The sequence below is a fragment of the Mesocricetus auratus genome, unplaced genomic scaffold (assembly GCF_017639785.1).
Source record: "Mesocricetus auratus isolate SY011 unplaced genomic scaffold, BCM_Maur_2.0 Super-Scaffold_100004, whole genome shotgun sequence".
Classification (NCBI taxonomy): domain Eukaryota; kingdom Metazoa; phylum Chordata; class Mammalia; order Rodentia; family Cricetidae; genus Mesocricetus; species Mesocricetus auratus.
Window position 1 is genome coordinate 4,520,691 of NW_024429189.1, and position 18,653 is coordinate 4,539,343.

Here is an 18,653-nt window from a genome sequence, read left to right on the forward strand (position 1 = left end):
TCCACAGGCAACAGGAAGAGCCACTGGGCCTGGCTTGGGCTTTTGAAACCTCAAAGCCCATCCCCAGTGACACACTTCCTCCAACAAGACCACACCTCCTAATCCTTCTCAAGTAGTGCCTCTTCCCGATGACTAAGCCTTCAAATATATGAGCCTATGGGGCCCATTCTTATTCAGATCACTACAACGATGGAGCAAAGACTTGGCGGGCAGAACAGCTATGAGCTCACATCCAAATCCTCTAGCAGGAGACAGAGAGAACACCAGGAAACAAAGCCCACCCCCCAAGACACACTTTCTCCATTTAAGGCCACACTTACCTAATCCTTCCCAAACAGGTCCACCAACTGGGGACCAAGTTTTCAAACACGACAGCCTAGAGACACTTGCCCAGGGTTGCCCATGCTGCTGGTGTTTCTTCCTGAGTGGCTCCTGCAGGAGGTCTAGCCAGCTGCCCGTCCTAGGTCTGTTGCCTAAGAGGAATAAGAGTCTCAGTGGACTATTGCACGGTCATTAGAACCAGTCCACTGGGGAGGATCCAGGGGTACTTCCTGACATATGTTGGGTTGGGGTAAGGTGGGGCTGGACCACCAAGGATAAGGCCAGCCTCCCAATGAGCTCCTCGTATGACTGCCAGGCTGGCATCAGCTGCTGTGGCAGGCAATTCACTGGGGCTTCAGTAACCTTGGGTGGCTGCTTGAAGAAGGACCTGTAACACTGTCCTTGAGAAAGTGGTGGTCTAGTGAGGCTTGTCTGCCATCATGCTTGTCCTTGGTAATGTCACCTGGCAGAGTCTTCTCTTACCATCTCCTATGTGGTCAGGGCACAAGAACCTAGGGAGGAAGTTGTGGGGTAGCTTCCCCCTTTTCTTGAAAGTTCAGGGCTTCTGATCCATAGAGATGTCTGTAGCACGTGGACCCAGGTGGGGACAAAGAAGGGAACACTGTGTGGCACCAAAAAGATAATCTGAATGAGAAGGAGGGATGGTGGCATGATGGACCATAGAAAGGGGGTCGGGGGGGAGGAAAGCAGAAGGCAAATAGGGCTGGCTAGGGCTGCCGGAGCCCTGTTGCTTCTGACTGGACATATCTTCTGGGTGCAGCTGCTCACACCCCTGCAGAAGCACCAGGGGCCACCCCCATTTTGCATGGCTCTAGGATGAGCTTCAGTAATGAATGGCCCCCATGCTAGGCTTGGAGGCCAGCAGAGAGTCCCAGGAGGCAGGGACTTCTCTATTCTAGGCGTTCCTCTCCAGAACAGAGGCAGAACCATGGGTCGTGACTTGAAGTAGGCCTGCAGGAGGTGGCTTCCCCTTCTGTGCTAATGCTTTAGGAGCCCTTCTAACCTGTCACGTGGAGGATGAGGAGAAAGTCGCAGGGCTCTGGGGGGGCGGAGCCGTGTGGGGGCAGTGACCCTGAGGCTCTCCAGCCTGCCTGAGAAGGAGTCAGGGCATTGCTGCTGCAAGTATCTTAGACATGCGTGGGTGCGTGTGTGTTCACACGCCTGTCCACCGTACAGGCTCACAGCATAGCTGCAAAGTCTTACCTGATCTGCACCCACCATGTACATGTTGCTGTCCCCTCCTCAGGCTGCTGATTTACGGAGAGTACTGCAGCCACATGGAGCATGCCCAGAGTACACTGAACCAGCTCCTCGCCAGCCGGGAGGACTTCAGGCAAAAAGTGGAGGTAACAGGGCATCCCGGTATCCTGGCCTGGCACAGCTGACTGCTCAGGCTCAACCACCTTCCCTCAATACGCATCTTTGGTTTTAGGCACCCCACCCCCCTTGTTTTGTTGGTGACTTCCAGAACACATGTCCCAAGCTAGAACACAGCCCGAGCCTTACAGGCTGTGGAGGCCTAGACAAGTCCATCTTAATGAGTGATACTTGACCTTAGCCTCTGTTGATCCCAGGGTCCTTGTTGAGATCTAGGTGACTTGCTTGATACATTGGGCCACCCTCCTTTGCCTTCCTCCCCTGCTTCAGCTTGAGTGTCTTCCTGGCCTTTCCTCCCCCCCTCGGTCCAGGAGTGTCCCTATCCTATGTGGTCAGGAAAGCTCTGTCTTCAGAGCTCCAGCTTCAGTGCTGGTGGCATGTGATGCTTGTTCCTCCTGTCCAGGCACCCCAGGGGACCCTGGGTGACCTTACAGCTTTGTGTGAGCCCCCTCCCCATCTGACTTCTCAGGGAGCAGATGGCACATCCATCTGCAAGGCTGGGCAAAGGGGTCCCTCAGATACCAGGGTCCCATCGTGACCCAGGATGTAAGGGGTAGTATGTCCTGCTCACATACTGTGACACCCACCTCATGCGTATTCTAGAAGTCTGAGAGTCCAGGGCTGAGGTCTCTTTCTCTGTGTGGCTGGCATTGGAGATGGGTTCTCCCAGGGAGGGCACCCCCTCATCCGGCCACTGCTCTCTCCCATACCAGGAGTGCACGCTTAAGGTCCAGGATGGCAAGTTCAAGCTGCAAGACCTGCTCGTGGTACCCATGCAGCGGGTGCTGAAGTACCACCTGCTGCTCAAGGTGAGGCCACCATCTGTTTTCTGAGTGTGCTCTGGCATGGCATGGGCTTTGGACCACAGACAGGGTGGATCAAAGGCTGATGAATGACTCTGTGCTCAGTGCACACCATGAAAGGGTGTCATGGCAGTCAGAAGGAAAATTATGACTGAGACAAGAAAGAAGGTCAGGAAAGAGGGAAGAGACAGAGGGCACCCCCAGACCAGGAACAGAGAGTCACTGGGTTGATTGCTTGAGCCTCTGAGCTTCCTGGCAGAGGTGTCCACTGGGTAAGGGGTGCCGTGTCTGTTGGAGTTGAGCAGATGGACCTGCACCTGTGCTCGTGGGTGGTTTTGTCCTGAGGGTCTTGCTGTGTGCACACTTTGTACTGGACGGGGGCAGGGCTGGTACCCTGAGGGCTGACCTTGGGTCTCCTGTCGCTCCCATAGGAACTCCTGAGTCATTCTGCTGACCGGCCAGAAAGACAGCAGCTAAAAGAAGCACTGGAGGCCATGCAGGTAGGTAAATCGAGCCGGGAAGTACCGAGACCGGTGTGTCCGTTTTCCTGGATCCAAACTGAGCTTGGCAATGGGGAACATTTGCCCAGGGTAACACAGGCAGGACACTTGGGGTGGGGTTAGACTCACATGATAGTGGAGGAAGCTACAGGCTAGGTGCTTTTTCCATGTGTTCCAAGTTCCCAGCTTCACTTGCTCTGTCCCCCAACTCCTGTATTCCCGTGTCCACTGGGACCAGCAGTCGTTTTCAGGTGCCGGCTCTATCCTGGAGTTAACTCTGGGGCTTCTGCTGCTCAAGCTTTGTCCCAGGCCCGGTCTCTCTGTCACTTGCTTGAAGGCTCCTTTTCACATACTGGCTCCAGGGGTCCCTACTACCCCATTGTCTGCCTTGTTAGGACACACCATTGCCCTCTGAAGCTCAGCGCTCATCACTGTCCTGCTCAGAAAGCCTTTGTGGCTCCTGCTGCTTTCTGAATCAGGCCTGGCCCTTCCCCCTGTTCTTAGGACTCTCACAGGGTCATTGAAACTGCGTGTGCAGGAAAACCCCAGATTCCAGGCAAGCCTGGCCACCCTCGGGTTCCCAAGCGTGCTCTAGTCTTTCCTACCCCAAGGCGTCTTCTCAGGCCGTGTCCTCTTCCTCCTTAATCCACCGGTATCCTGCTCATCTATCCTTGCCATGAACTTGGCACTGCCCAAGAAAGTCACCTTAGCCCAGGGACTGTCAGGCTACCCCAGTCATACCCGTGCCTCTCGTGGCCACCTGTGTCCTAGACCAGGTGCAGTGCCCCACACAGGCTAAGTCCCTCTGGCATCCGCAGTGTGGTAGAAGCCCGTTAGTTGCAACCGTGACATCTGGCACCTGCCTCTGAAGAGTCTTCGGGGCCCTGGGCCTCTTCCTTTCCCAGGACACCTCATTTGAAGAGGGAGAAGCTGCAGCCTGTCTCCCACACAGCTGCCAGGCTCAGCGGGAGGACGCTGTATCTCAAAGCTGCCTGGAGCTCTGAGAGCAGGCCTCATGCAGCTGCGGAAGTTGGTATCTGTTTTGGGCGTACTTGAGCATGGGTGCCGTGGCTGACACAGGGATCTTTTGCTGCCTCCCCCCGGGGAACTGAGGTCACCTGCCGCTGCAGCAGAGGACCATGTCTCCCACTGTAGACACAATTGGGTGTCAGTGACCTGTTCCTGGGACATGTGATCATGGCTGCAGGTGCACCCTGAGCCCCAGCCTGGCCACACATTCCCCACCCTCCATCATTCAGTTGCCAGCCAGCTGGTGGCTTCTGGTCTCTTTGTGGGAAAGTACGCTGAGTATAGCTGCGGACATTGCAGAGAGTGTGTGACCTCTGTCTGTGTGCTCCATGTCACCCGGAGTCAGGTCTTAGAACTTAAAGGTTTGGAAGGTGCCCTGGTTTTCTGTCGCTGTGATAAAGCACCACAATCAAAAGCAACTTTGGGGGAGAAAAGGGTTTATTTTAGATTGCACTTCCAGGGCACAGGCCATCGTGAAGGGGAGTCAGGGCAGGAACCTGGAGCAGAAACCACGGGAGGAAGGCTGCTTTTTGACTCACTCAGGCTTGCTTAGCTGTAGCCCGCCTGCTTGGGGGTGGCCTGCCCCCAGTGGGCTGTGCCCTCTCCCTTCAGCCCCCAATCAAGACGTCCTCTTACAGACAGGACCACAAGACGGTGTCATGAGGCGATTCTTAGTCCTCTGCAAAAACCAACACAGAAGGGAACCTAAAAAGCCTTTAATGTCCCCAACATAAAGCATAAAATCCTTCCTTCAGCCAGTGTCTGAGCTGCCAGTGCCCCAGAGCTGGGTCCCCCACAGGGTTGCACACCCTCCTTGCCAGGCTGTGTCCACTGCTAGGCTGCTCTGCCCCTGGGGTGCTAATATCTGTCTCTGTGGGAATCCCCATCCCTGACATGCACTTCCAGTCAGGTGTGCACAGGGCCGCTCTTGCTCAGATTCTGTCCCTGCTGTTGGTTTAGGACAAAAACCATGCTCTACAAAAATGCATAACAGTGTGGTATCTATTAGGGAGCTTCAGCCCTGTTGGGTGCAAGGCTTGGGGTATGGCCCTTGAAGTGACCCCCAGAAGCAAGAGAGGCCATGAGGGAGGTAGGATATTGCTCCAGGATGTTTTGGGGATTTCCTCTCCGCTTTCCTTTCCTGGGCAGGATCCTTGCTGCACTGTCCCAGCCACCAATGTACACAGTTTCCAGCCCGGTGCAAACTTTCTGAAGCAAAGTGAGCACTGCCCCCTGGTGACAAAGTGGAGGATTGCAGCATCATATAGGGACCCCTGTTCTCCCTATACACTTAGAGTACCCAGGGGCTCTTCAAGAGAGGTGGGGCTGGGCCTTCATGAGAGCAGAAAGATGTGTAGGTCTGGACAATGGCTGTGTGTGGACTGCTGTGGCTCACCATGCTGGGATGCTTCTCCACTCTGACTTAGAAGGCCTGTTGAATGAGGGAAGTCAGGAGCCTGATGCTTCTCCATTCTGACTGTTCAATGAGGGAAGTCAGGAGCCTGGATTTGGGGGGTTCCCAGCACCCTCACCAGTGCAGTGGGTAGTCTGGGCCCAAACACTGTATTCTCAGCTTTAGTTTCCTCCCTTGTTACCTGTGTGTGGTGTTTCTTATTCCTATGGCCTGGAGTTTCAGCGGCTCAGGCAAGATGGAGGAAGCTGGGCTGGGCGCAGGGGCTTGGAGTTCACACACACACACACACACACACACACACACACACACACACACACACACCATGTGACTTAGTTCACTGCTCCTATCTCGACCTCCAGGACTTGGCCATGTACATCAACGAAGTGAAGCGGGACAAAGAGACCCTGAAGAAGATCAGCGAGTTCCAGTGCTCCATAGAAAACCTGGTGAGCAGGTGCCCCTCCGCCTGTGCGCACCACAGCGGCTGCCCCTGAAGCCTGACAGGGAGGAGGAGGAGGGTGGGAGGTGGCACGCCCAGCCTCCAGAGGTGGGGTGGGTAGTACAAGCCTTCACCCACGTCAGCCTACCTGAGTGAGTGCCTTACACCCTGAGGTAGAGAACCCTGAGCAGGGCTCAGGAGATGGAGGACACAGTTCCCTTTACATCTTTGCTGCAGGCTGCGGCCACCCGAGGCAGGAGGCTCTGTCTGGTCTGGGACCCTCCTTTCTCCCTGTCCTCAGGATGGGCAGTAGACAGACTTTGGTTTGGGGGCAGGGCAGCAGTCATCTCAGTCCGAGAGCTGACCTTCAATTCTCTCCTTCTCTGGGAACTCTTAACAAGCAGGGCTGACACTCTCTAATCCCCTCCTTCAGAGCTTGACTGGGGACTGGGCAGTGGTGACGCACACCTTTAATCCCAGCACTTGGGAGGCAGAGGCAGGCCTGTCTACAGAGTGAGTTCCGGGTTAGCCAAGGCTGTACTAAGAGAAATCCTGTCTTGAGAAACTTAAAAGGCAAAAAACAAACAAACAAAAAAACCAAAAACAACAACAACAAAACAAAACATAAACCCAGAGGTTGACTGAGGAGAAGAGATGAGCTGCTTCTGACCTCAAACCTGCCTGGCCCAAGTTGGGTCTAGATCTCTCTGTGTTGTGGTCTTCTTCTGCATTAGGAGAAACTAAGCACGCTCTTGCCGTCACCCATGAGATGCTAATAGCACCCTTGACCCCAAGTGATTGGCTGCATCTCCAAATGCTGCCCAATGTCCAGAGTCACCTCGACACAGAACCACCCGTTTTTGTCACAAGCATTCCCTCTTCCTGGTGACTTTTCACTCTCGTGAGCTTGGGGAGCCGGAAGCCTGGTATCTTGGCTGGCATGCCCATCTTCATGCACGGAGGAGCCCTCTGCAGACCTGGTTCATCAGGAGGCATCCCCAGGCCGTGCCGTCAGTCAGCCAGAGAATGAAAGAAGTCGCCAAGCAGTGTTCCGATTCCACCCCACGTCCTTGTGGGCCGCTAAGCCTGGGTGTGACGGGAAGCGCGAGCATGAGTGGGGACCAGGCGCCTTCGCTCTCGCCCTTGATTTCTAATCACCACACAGTGACAAGCCTCCCTTGCACACAGGGGGGCTTGATGTGGTGTCACGAGTCGGGCTTGCTCTTTAAACGATAAGGAAAGCATTGTGGGTATGGTTTAGTTAGCGGAGTGCTTGCCGCTCCTGTATGGGGCCCCGAATAATCTGGGCTTGGGGACACTAACTGTAATCCAGTATAGGGCGAGGAGGCTGGGATGGGGTTTTGGGGGCAGAAGGGTCAGAGTTGTCCTCGACTACACAGTGACTTCCAGGCCGCTCTGGGACACAACAGGCCCTGTCTCAAAGAGAACAGTGGTCCTTAGATGTTGATTTTCCCCGGCAGTGAGTCTGCCACCTGGCGTGCGGCCTTATGCCCTCTCCAGGTAAAGGCACCTGGAGTTACATGTCCTGATTGATGGGGACAAAGGGACATGGCAGAGTCCCCGAGCAGATGTGAGCCCCATTCTTTATCATGCCTAGGCCTGCCTGTGTCACACTGAAACCAGCCCTAGGAGCTTTCACAAAATACAGGGAACTTGGGAGTCGAATTCACTTGGCCATCCTCAGGCCTAGGTCCGTCCGTCGTTGTCATTGTCCTCCCCTTGCCCCGCCCCACCCCGCCCCAGGAACTTGCTCCCTCTGCCTTTAGACTGCCTGAATAGACTTGCCTTTTGAAAGCTATGCAGAGGATGGTGGAGGGGCAGGTTAAACAGAACAGAGAGGCACAATCCAGGCAGAACTGGTAGTGGAGTCCTCACAGCCAGGTGGCGGCAGGGCTGGGCACAGGGTTGCTTCCCGTGGAGGATGAACCCATGGCTGGAACCCGGCCTGTGGCTGCCACTCAGAGTCCAGTAGTGCCACTTGCTTTCTTTATTGGCTCTTCTCAGGCTGGGCTTCTGGCCTTTCCTCCAGCTCTGGTTTCCACACAACAGCTGCCTGTGAGCATGATGAGGCCATCAATTGCCCTTTGTTCCCAGGGCTCAAGAAGTCCCAGTTGCGTCCCCCTAGGAGGGGACAGGCTTGGCTCAGGTCCATAATGGCCTTGGGCTACCTCATCCTGAGCACCACCCAGTCACCGTTGGCACATTTTCCTGGGTCTTGCCATCCTGCCCTGGGCATGCCCGCTTGTCTCCCTGTCTAGTAAAGCAGAGGTCGCCTGCTCTCGGGTTAACGGTCATTGCCTTTCCCAGCAAGTGAAGCTGGAGGAATTTGGGAGGCCGAAGATTGATGGGGAACTGAAAGTCCGCTCCATAGTCAACCACACCAAGCAAGACAGGTGAGCAGGCTGAGAGGTGGCACCCCCATCCCGGGCTGACCCTCCAGCTCAGGGACCCCACTCCCAGGTGGCCTGAAACAGACCTTCCTGAGGGAGGGCAGCAGCACACCAGGCTTTATGCAGCTCTGTTGTAATGACTCAGTGTTCTCACGCAGACCTCTGTGTGCCTGTCATGCCAGTCAGCAGAGGTCACACAGAGGCACTGAGCAGGGCTGGGAGACACTCAGAGAGAGGTGGGAGGTGGAGAGGTCTGGCCTCCCGCTCAGTCTTCAGGGAGCTGGCTGAGAGGCCGTGGGAGCCCCCCGCCTAGCGTCCTCTTGGGAGTAGGTGGCAGGTGGTGGCGGAGTTGGAACAAGTCGGGCATCTGTGAGGGCTGGGGTCGCAGCAGACTTGGGTTCTGGGAACACAGAAGAGAGAATTGGCCATGGCCTTTGAACAGTGCTCCAAGGGAGGTCAAGGTAGAGGGCTGAGGGCCTTCTGCACGGAGTCGGCACCGAGGAAGGCTTCATGGGAATAGCAGGGTCCTGACAAAGCCTCTGCCTGCTTGATCTGGCAGCAGAGGGGGCCTCACCTTGGATAGTGGGCAGCATGTGCAGGCCTTGGCCTTGGGGACAGCTGGCTGGGGTCTTCACAGAGCGCGGCTGCCCTGACCCCCGATGTGCCCTCTGGCCAGGTACCTGTTCCTGTTTGACAAGGTGGCCATCGTGTGTAAGAGGAAGGGCTACAGTTACGAGCTGAAGGAGGTCATTGAGCTGCTCTTCCACAAGATGACTGATGACCCCATGCACAACAAGGACATCAAGAAGGTGGGTCCAGATCTGGAGAGGGGCAGGCGGGGCGTCCTAACTCCGGGAGAGCACATCCAGTGTCAGTGGAGGTAGCCTTGCAGCAAGGCTCTGTCCTCCATCATTGTGACTGTGGCAGATGGTCCCCGTGGTGGGTAGTGGGCACCCTTAGGACTCCCCAGAAGCAGAGGGAGAGGCCTTACTTAGGGCAACAGTAAGAGCCTAGCTATCAACCTTGATTTTTAGCCTTAGTGGACCTCATTGTGTTTGGCAACAAGCAGGATTTTCCTACTCTGCCTTGTTTGCTGGGGGCCGGTGGTTTGTCAGGCTCTGAAATCCAGTGGACTAGGACTGCAGGAGGGGGCGCTGTGGGCACAAGGGGATGGGCCGTGGGCATTGTGGTTGTGGCTGTGGCCGGGAGGGGATGGGATGGCAGCAGAGTATCTTGCTTCAGTCTTGCTTCTCTGAGGCTTCTGAACACAGCACCTTCTGTGCGTAGCCCCGCTGGGTTGGGGATGGGAGTCCATCTGCTAAAAGTCCCCATACAGGGTTCAGGGCCACCATGCACAGGCTCCTCCTAGCCCTGGCCTCTGAAGCAAGAGGCAGTGACCAGGGCCACTCTCCAAGCTTGGGGAGAACAGCTTAGAATGCTTGACAGAGGTTGGGTCTTGCCATCTAGGCTATCAGCCTCCCCAGGCTGCAACGCATCCAGGGCCAGCCAAGCCTCTTAATGACCTGTCTCCTCTTTTCCTTTCCTCTTCATGCTTCCTAGTCTCATGGGAAGATGGTAAGCCCCTGGTCCCCCCCCCCCCCCCAGTGCTGCCCGATGCTGGCCCTTCCAAACTTGTGGATCTGGGACTCCCTGAGCCTGAGTAGGCCAGGCTCATGGCCCTCCCCTCTCCCTCCTTCTTCTACATTTTAATCATGAAAGTGACACACATTTGTGGTGAAAGATTTGTAGAAGGTGTGACCTGGAAGCCCACCTGCTCTCCTTCCTGGGAGGTGAAGGTCAGGGGTCACTGAGCACGGGCAGGCCAGGTTTCATGATCTCTGCCCTGCACCATCCTCCTCGTTTCTCTCCTTCCCCTTCCCTGCGTTTCTCCCTTCTCTGCTCCCTCCATTCCCCCACTTCTAACAGAGTAGGCTATACTTTACCTGGGCCTCTTTGGAAGCCCTTTTCTCAAGCCTGGAGTATTGACCAGGTCAGCGGGTGGGGCCAGCTGCTGGGTTGCTTGGTTTGGTCAGACCCTTAGTCATCTGACCCCAGCATCCCCCCCCCCCCTATTGTTTTATACCCAGGAAGTGAAAGTGAGTGGGCGGGGCTATGGAAGGGCCTGGGCACCGCTCCTGGGGAATCCTTGGGACAGCAGGGATTTGGGTTGAAGTGTCCCATGAAGGAGAGGAAAAAGGGTGGGATATCCTGTCAGAGGGTGGGCCCTGAGCATGGACTGCCACACCCACACATGTAGACATACATACATAGCAGGCCCCCTACATACACATGTAGACATACACACATGCAAGTGCATGTAGAGTCCCCCATACATACACATGCATGGGCACAATAGGGCCCATATACATACATGTATATACAGCAGCCCCCCGCACGCATGCACGCACACACACATGCACACGCACGCACACAGCAGGGCCCCATATACATTTGTACACATAGCAGGGACCCCCACATACATGCATACGAGCACAGACAGGATCTCTGCACCCATACATGCATGCATACGTGTGCACACAGCACTCCCTACACACCTGTGCAGATGTGTCCATGTGTAGAACATAATCTACAGGTCACAACACATGCACACATGATATACACACATGTGAAAGGAGCTATGGACAGGCATACACAAGCTTAGGTATACCTATACCCAGGAACAGAAACAAGTAAATATGCACACAGGCTTAGTACATGCACACATGTTTACATGAGAAAGCACATGTGTAGTAGATCATAAGGCCAGTCACATGTATATAGGTACAGGTGCCTATGCACCTTGACACATGAGCATACCCTGGCCCACTCAGGAACGAGCACAGTGCACCCACATTCTCACATGTGGGAGGGCACATGCAGCCAGGCAAGGGTGTGTATGTATATACACAAGAGCATGTTACACACAAACACAGGCGCACACACACATACATATACAGTACTAGTAAGAGATATACCTGATAGTGTCCAAAGCCATGCCAGCTGCCAGCATGCCTCTGTCCCCACAGTGGTCCTATGGCTTCTACCTGATTCACCTCCAAGGAAAGCAAGGCTTCCAGTTCTTCTGCAAGACGGAAGACATGAAGCGGAAGTGGATGGAGCAGTTCGAGATGGCCATGTGAGTTTTGGGCAGGAGCCTCGGGCGTGTTGGCTCTGGTCTGCTGACCTCAGGCAAGCAATAGCGGGAAATGGCTCTGATGCTCGGTGTGTGACAAGCTCCTTCCCCATGGGACACCAGCAGGTCTAGCTCTGTCTCCCAGATGTCTCTGGTGGCATCAGCTTCCTGCTAGATGGGTCTCACCACCATTGAGGCTGAAATTGCGTATGACAGCTGGGTCATAACTGGTGAAGGGTGACCCCTGGATCTGGTGCTCAGGGCCCACTGGAGATTTGACTTTGTTTGAAAGTCTCAGAACGGTGTCCCATGAGGTTGAAGGGGCACCCCAACACAGAGCAGATGGAGGGCAGAGAGGATGGGTGTGGAGTGTGCCTTGGCCCTGTGGCAACCAGACTTGGGGGCTTCTGGGGAGTATACCGCTCCCTGAGGCTTCCCACGTGGTGAGATTCAGCTACAGGAGTAAGGTCAGGGCAGCTTATCAGGCTGGTGCACTGGGTGATGCTGCCCGCTGACTTATGTCCAGACTGAGAGTGCCCCGGGGCTCTCTGCCCCTTGGTTTCTGTGGGTTGGACTTCTCTTCCCAGCATTGTGCAGGGGGGGGATTGAAGCCGTTTCAAGTATTCACAGAAGTTGAAGAACACCTGTGAGCACCCTCCTGGTGTACGTCTCCCCTTCCTTGCTTGTGTTTGTCTGTCCTGCCCTCTCAAACCTAGTGGTGGAGAAGACGACGTGAATGTGGCCTCAGGGTGGATCGTGAGCTAGTAATTCCACATCTGCAGAGCTTATAAGCACTTACGCTGTGAAGTGTAAACCTTAATGTAATTACTCTGCCATCCATGGGGCACAGTCCAGGGCCACCACCAAGTACCTGAAACCATAGTAGCATCAAACCATATGTGTGCAGACCTGTGGTAGGGTGCAGTGTGTAAATCAGTATGATTAGGAAGGAACTAAGAGCTAGTAATTAGACAATTATACGATGGATTGACTACACTTGCACAGGTTCCAGTAAAATTCAGGACACCATACTGTGTGCTTGTGTTTGATATCAGATGTCACTAAGTGACCACTGCTAGCAAGTGGGTAGTTCCCACAGCACAGATACATTGGCAGAGGATAACCCATGTCCTGGGTTAGAGATTCCATCATGTTACTCACAGCAGGAGCAAAAACCTATGAGTTGCCCAATTCTAGAGTTTTCCATGTAATATTTTTAGTCCGCATTGGATTGTGGGTAAAAACAATGGACAAGGAAAAACAAATGCATAGGCACACTAAGTTTGACACTCCTGGGCCATTTTTAATAACCTTCTGCCTCACCCTGCAGCCACTCTTGGGATAGCACGGTGCAGTTAAGATCTACCCCCACCCCCACCCCCGCCAATCCATACACTACTACTCTTCTCCCTGCCATGTGTGGGGAGACCCAGGCTGGAGTGCAGGGTCCTGGTGTGTGCAGCCAGTGTCCTTATGTAGCTGTCCCTGTGTTCATGGCTCAGGGAGCCCGGCCATTGAGTGCCTACTTCTCTTTCCACCCAGGTCAAACATCAAGCCAGACAAGGCCAATGCCAACCATCATAGCTTCCAGATGTACACGTTTGACAAGACCACCAACTGCAAAGCCTGCAAGATGTTCCTCAGGTAGGTCAGGCTCCAGGACAGTCTGCTCAGCTGCCCCGTGACACCGCGGCACCTGACCTTCCCTCCTTAGCCCCATAGGATGCCTGGAAGAACCAGGGGCATAATCAATAGGGCCAGCAGCCAAGGCCATTGGGGGGTTTGCCCCTGCTGCTGGGGACCGTGGAGTGAGGGGCCAGGCTGGGGTGGTCAGGGGAGAGCAGGCGCTTGGTGGGGCTCTAGGACAGATCACCAGGTGAATGATAGGTTTCCACCAGGGCAATGACTGTGGCTGAGCGTGCAGGGAGCGGCACTCCCATCTCACCCCCGCCCTCCCCACCACAGGGGAACCTTCTACCAGGGCTACCTGTGTACCAGATGTGGTGTCGGAGCACACAAGGAGTGCCTGGAGGTGATGCCCCCCTGCAAGATCAGTGAGTACCCACCAGTGTGTGGGCGCGGGCCACGCCACCCGTGCCCCCGATCCTGTGGACTCCTGCTCAGTGACAGTTCTGTGCCTCAGGAGGGGGTCAGATGAGGGGAACTGAGGCCAAGACGAATGGGAATGGGGTATTAAAAGCCATAGCCGGGAGCGGTTCCCCTCCAAAGCTCTTGTGACTTTGTCCCCTCCGCCTACCGCACCTCTGCCCCATTCCGGAAGTAAGCTCGTGGTTCCTTTGACCCACATCCACAAAAGGCACAGGGCATTCTCAGCAGGAATGTGGGGATTCCCACCATAAATTCCCCATCATAACTGGTTCTCTCTCCTGGTTCTTCCTCCGGGAGGTTCCTGGCCATCACAGCTTGGTCAGTGAGCGGCTGAATGTGCACATGTGCACACAGGTGCTGGCATGTGTCTGTCTCGTGTGCAGGGCACATGTACTTTGGGGGTACTTGTTCTCATGATCATTTGTCAGATGACGCAGCCTAAGGCTTAGGCAGGGGGAAGGTTAAGCCTTGCTGGTATCAGGAGCAGAAACTAGACCCAAGAAGACCTCTGAAGTGCTTGATTTGGGAGAACAGTTGGAGTTTTTAAAGGGTTGACCCATCTCACAGTGTCTAGGCAGCCGCCAAAAGCCCGTGACAGTTCTGAGAGGTATCAGGGCCTTACTGAGCAGTGAGTCCAGATGGGAACAGACGAGCTTAGGCTTTTGTTGCTGTGTTTTACTCTGATGCTGGAGTAAAATCTGCCTTGGGTCTCGGTCGTACTAGAAGGGTTCTCCGCCAACCCCAAAACTTCCTCTGACGGGAAGGTATAGGGTGTTGACAGCATGTCCCAGGGAAGCACCTGCTGAGTGCCAAGCATTCTCTGTGCTTCAGATAGGAGCTCCATCCTTACCACTGGCTGGGGAAGGGCTGCTGTATCAAGCCGCACTCAGAGCAAGAGGAGGCCATCTTGCTCTGAGTCCCAGGGCTGAACCGTCTCTTGCTATTCTAGTGGGACAGCCCTGCATCTGCCCTCCTTGCAGTAGAAACCAATCCTCTTGTGCTTGACCAGGTCCTGGGGTCACTGCCTTGTCACTGAGCATGTCACCTTGGTCTCTGTTTTAGCAGGTGCCACCTCGATCAGCCCTAGAAATGGAGGCTGGACAATGGCATTGACTTGTCAATGTTGCCCTCTTGTGGCCCTAAGTCTTCATGCACAGCAATGCCATAGTTACTTCGTGTGTGTGTGTGTGTGTGTGTGTGTGTGTGTGTGTGTGTGTGTGTGTAAAAGCTAACAAACGTAATTATAGAAAACAATTGAGAATGAGAAGAATAAAAAAGGAAGACGTGAACTAAAAAGACCATAGGGCCGGATGTGGTGGCACACACCTTTAATCCCAACACTGAGGAGACAGGTGGGTGGATCCCTACGAACTTGAGGCCAGCCAAAGCTCAACAGAAGAGAAGAGAAGGAGCATGGCCAACGGTGCTTCTCTAGATAAAGGTGTGGGCCCATGTGTGCGGCTCTGTTGGAAAGGTGCCCTCAGGAGGTGGAGGCAGGAGAGTCAGGGCAGAGGCATCCTTGGTTTTATAGTCAATTTGAGATTGGCCTGGGCTACATGAGACCCTTTCTCAAAAATAAACACACAAAAGACATAGAAATAGCTGGAGGCAATGTTTCGTCATATTTTGTTTTCCCTTTTTAGAAAACAACCTTTTTAGAGTTCCTTTCCCCCACCTTAGTTATTAGATAGTTGTTGCTAGAAAAAGTTTTTAATGTAGCAAAGTGTGAAGAATAACGGAAAAAAAAAAACCCCAACCTATTCATAGTTCCTTCAGGCACCAGCAGACACGTGGGCACTTCCTTCCTTTTGCATTCCCAGGTGCTCCAGGTCTGAGTCCCCTTGGGGCTTTTGTTCTGTTACATCAGTGGGGTCCTTCCAGAGACCAGTATCCTGTGTCATATTACAACCCCTGGCTAGCATCAGACATTATCCCAGGGCTTGTGACTCCCCTGAGGCTATAACCCATGCTTCCCTCCATCCTCTGCTAGGGGATGCTGCTGCTCTTCAAGCTACTGTCCCTCTGGTCGGCTGTGAGACTCAGCTTTGGTCAGTGCTCCTCTGGCTTTGGCCAGTTTAATGAGTCCTTTTCTGTCCCACCAGCCAGCTCCGAAATAACAACGCAGAGTCTTATTATGGAGGCGTGGCCATTAGCTTAGGCTTGTTCCACTAGCTCTTAAGCCATATTTTTTTTGACATGCATTCTAACATGTGGCTTTTACCTCTCTCCCATTCTGTATGTTCAGCTCGTTCCACGTCCCGATGGTGTCCACTCTTTACCTAGATTCTTCTTTCCATCTCTCTCCCTCTGCCTGGAAATCCCACCCATACCTCCTGCCTAACTATTGGCTGTTCCTTTTTATTACATCAACACAGCAACACATCTTCACACAGTCAGCTTTCCTCTGGGAACTGTGGCAATAGCACCACCAAAGCAGACGGGCTGTGTAACCCCTATAGGAGCCGAGATGCCCCTAGGGAGATGCCAGCCCCTCCTGAGAGGGGAAGTTCTCTCTGGGCAGGGCAGAGGCTGTGCTGCATCCTGTGGGACATTGCTACCCACTGTTGTGTGCCGAAGGTTTGTAAAAGAGTCGAATGTTCCAGAGCAGTAGTCTGTGGCCACAATAGTTGGGGTATTGAGATCCCACCAGCCACACATCCTAGCTGTCATTGACCCTTGTTTTGACCCATGCTGAGACAGAAGCCCAGCCTAACTGGGATATATCTTCCTTCCCATATGACAACTGAATGACCAATGTCCAGCTGGAGGGTCTTATAGGAGGATGGCAACAGGGACCTTTGCACACCCGCCTCTGTATATCACATACCTGTGGCAGGTATCACTAGCCAGCTGTGGAAATTGCCCTGTGAACCTCAGGCTCTCCCAGGTGACCCTGGCAGTTGCCACCATTCAGACAGAGTTGGCTCAGGTAGAAATGCCTAGGCTATCTCAGGTATGACTTCCGGTCTGAGTTCCCCATGGCTCCCTGCAGTTAGAACTCAGAGCGTGCAGTCAGGGTAGCTTTCATAGGTGTGAGCCTGGTCTATGTGCACATCTGTGGTGGACCTCCCTTGCAGCTCAGCCAGCCACTTCTGCGGTGTGAGCATACACTACGGAGGCTGCCTTTCCGCTGAGGCTTCCACTTTGACCCCTGATCTGCTTCCTTTACAGGTTCTTCTGCAGACTCGGTGAGTGCTCCTAACTCTTCCCACTCCTTGGGGGCTGTGCTAGCATAGAGGAGTCTATGTGCCACACACACCCCCACCTGTGGCCTGATAGCTGGGACGTGACCTAGCAGCTCACTTACTCTCACTCCCTAGAGATCCCCAGCTGTAGCAGCACCCCTGTGACACAGCATACCTACCCATGGGGACAGGTCACTAAAGTCATTATAGGGCATATGACATGTCTCTGGCAAGCTGTAGAGTCCAGCCCTGTTGTCTAGCCTTGAATGGATGCTCACCAGGCCTGCAAGGGCACGGAGATGCCTCCATCACACAGCACTTAGTTACATTTTCCCAAGGCGTGTCCAGGAAAGACACTGGAGGGTGGTCAGGGGGGCTTCCTGGGGGAGGTGAGAGTTAGGGGTGTATAAGGGGGTTGGGGAACGTAGGGTTGGGGTATGACTTAATACTGGGAGAGGGAAGTAGTGTTGTAGACACCTACTGGTGGTTAAGACATGACCCTGCTCTCCTGCTTCCTGCCTGGACTCTCCTGTGGGGTGGTGGTGCTGATGTGGGGTGGAGCACCTTCTCGCTGATGTGGGAACTAAAGGTGGAGCATCTTCCCTAACTATCCGTCCTTGTCCTTACAGGATGCTCCTGGCGCTGGACCAGGTGAGTGTGCTGGACTCAGCCACCTCTGCAGTCTGTATCAGCCGACAAGCTGGGCCTGGGCGTGGTGGTGGTTACTTAGCACAGCCTTTTTTGTTTGTTTGTTTGTTTTGTTGTTGTTGTTATTTTGAGACAGGGTTTCTCTGTATAGTCCCAGCTATCCTGGAACTTGCTCTGTAGACCAGGATGTCCTTGAACCCACAGAGCTCTGCCTGCCTCTGCCTCCTAGGTGCTGGGATTAAAGGCATATGTCATCCCCCACCCCCCAGCTGGCATAGCCATTCTTTGCCCTGGCCTCTCTGGCTGCTTCCCCGGGTTGACTCAGGTTCTGATGGGGTGGGAAAGGACCAGCCAGCAGAGAGTCAAGGACCTTACTCCCCAGCTCAGGGAGGCGCTAAGCTGCTGTCCCAAAATCTGAGTGAGCAGGAAGCCCAGGCATCACAGCCGTGTTTCTGTCCCACTGGTTTGGGCTGCCCAGGCTGTTGAAAAAGGCAGGTCTAAAGGCCTCACATTCTGTATGAAGTCTGAGCTTCCTCAGAGGAAACTCAGTCCCCACCCAGATACTACCACAGCTGGGCCATGGTGACCTGGACCATGCCTGGCAAGACAGTTCTGTGACATCTTTGAACATCTGGTATGAGACTGGGGCACAATGGGATACCATCTGAGGATAGCCTCAGACGCTCGGGGGCTCAACCCAGATCTCCATTGCAGCCTCAGGCCTGCCTCTGACCAACTCTGTGGGACCTCATCTCTAACATGGGGCCCCGCCCCACCCAGGTTTACACTGCAGTTCCCATTTCAGTGGTGTCTGGAGGAGACATAAAGCTCTGTCTAAAAATAAGCAGTTGTTACGAATGTTCTCGCTTCTGTTTGAGTAGACAATCCACCTGGGATAGTTATCAAGCAGATGTAGGAGCCACATGTGAAGGATACAGAGAGGATAATGCAGGCTCCTCTGCGTGGGGGAGTGGTCTCACTGGAGGGTTCCCTAGGCCCAAAAGGGTCCGGGATGGGTTGAGCTGCCAGCAGGGATGAGGTCACCACTGAGCCACCCTCTTCTACCTTGTCATCCGTAGGGCCCAAGATGGTAGCTGTGCAGAATTACCACGGTAACCCAGCCCCTCCCGGGAAGCCCGTGTTAACCTTCCAGACGGGGGATGTGATAGAGCTGCTTCGGGGTGACCCCGATTCTCCTTGGTGGGAGGTGAGTCCTGGGCCCTGGTGGGAGGGGTGCGCCCTTGCTCCTCTCCCTGACCCTCC

At 54.4% G+C, this 18,653-nt stretch overlaps 1 protein-coding gene across 6 annotated transcripts in view; it reads left to right on the forward strand.

The window, feature by feature from the left end:
• Window positions 1-18,653, forward strand: part of Vav2 (vav guanine nucleotide exchange factor 2) — a 163,719-nt gene that overhangs the window by 129,687 nt on the left and 15,379 nt on the right. For 3 of the 6 annotated variants that reach the window (XM_040745160.1, XM_040745163.1, XM_040745162.1), the window contains 13 exons: window positions 1,589-1,688; window positions 2,433-2,528; window positions 2,954-3,022; window positions 5,825-5,911; window positions 8,233-8,318; window positions 8,992-9,124; window positions 9,876-9,890; window positions 11,342-11,451; window positions 12,991-13,092; window positions 13,414-13,502; window positions 16,729-16,745; window positions 17,372-17,393; window positions 18,470-18,597. In XM_040745160.1, the coding sequence (XP_040601094.1) occupies window positions 1,589-1,688; window positions 2,433-2,528; window positions 2,954-3,022; window positions 5,825-5,911; window positions 8,233-8,318; window positions 8,992-9,124; window positions 9,876-9,890; window positions 11,342-11,451; window positions 12,991-13,092; window positions 13,414-13,502; window positions 16,729-16,745; window positions 17,372-17,393; window positions 18,470-18,597 (1,054 nt within the window). The remainder of the gene's footprint in view (window positions 1-1,588; window positions 1,689-2,432; window positions 2,529-2,953; window positions 3,023-5,824; window positions 5,912-8,232; window positions 8,319-8,991; window positions 9,125-9,875; window positions 9,891-11,341; window positions 11,452-12,990; window positions 13,093-13,413; window positions 13,503-16,728; window positions 16,746-17,371; window positions 17,394-18,469; window positions 18,598-18,653) is intronic. The other 3 variants (XM_040745161.1, XM_013124731.3, XM_005085404.4) reach the window with 1 other exon arrangement.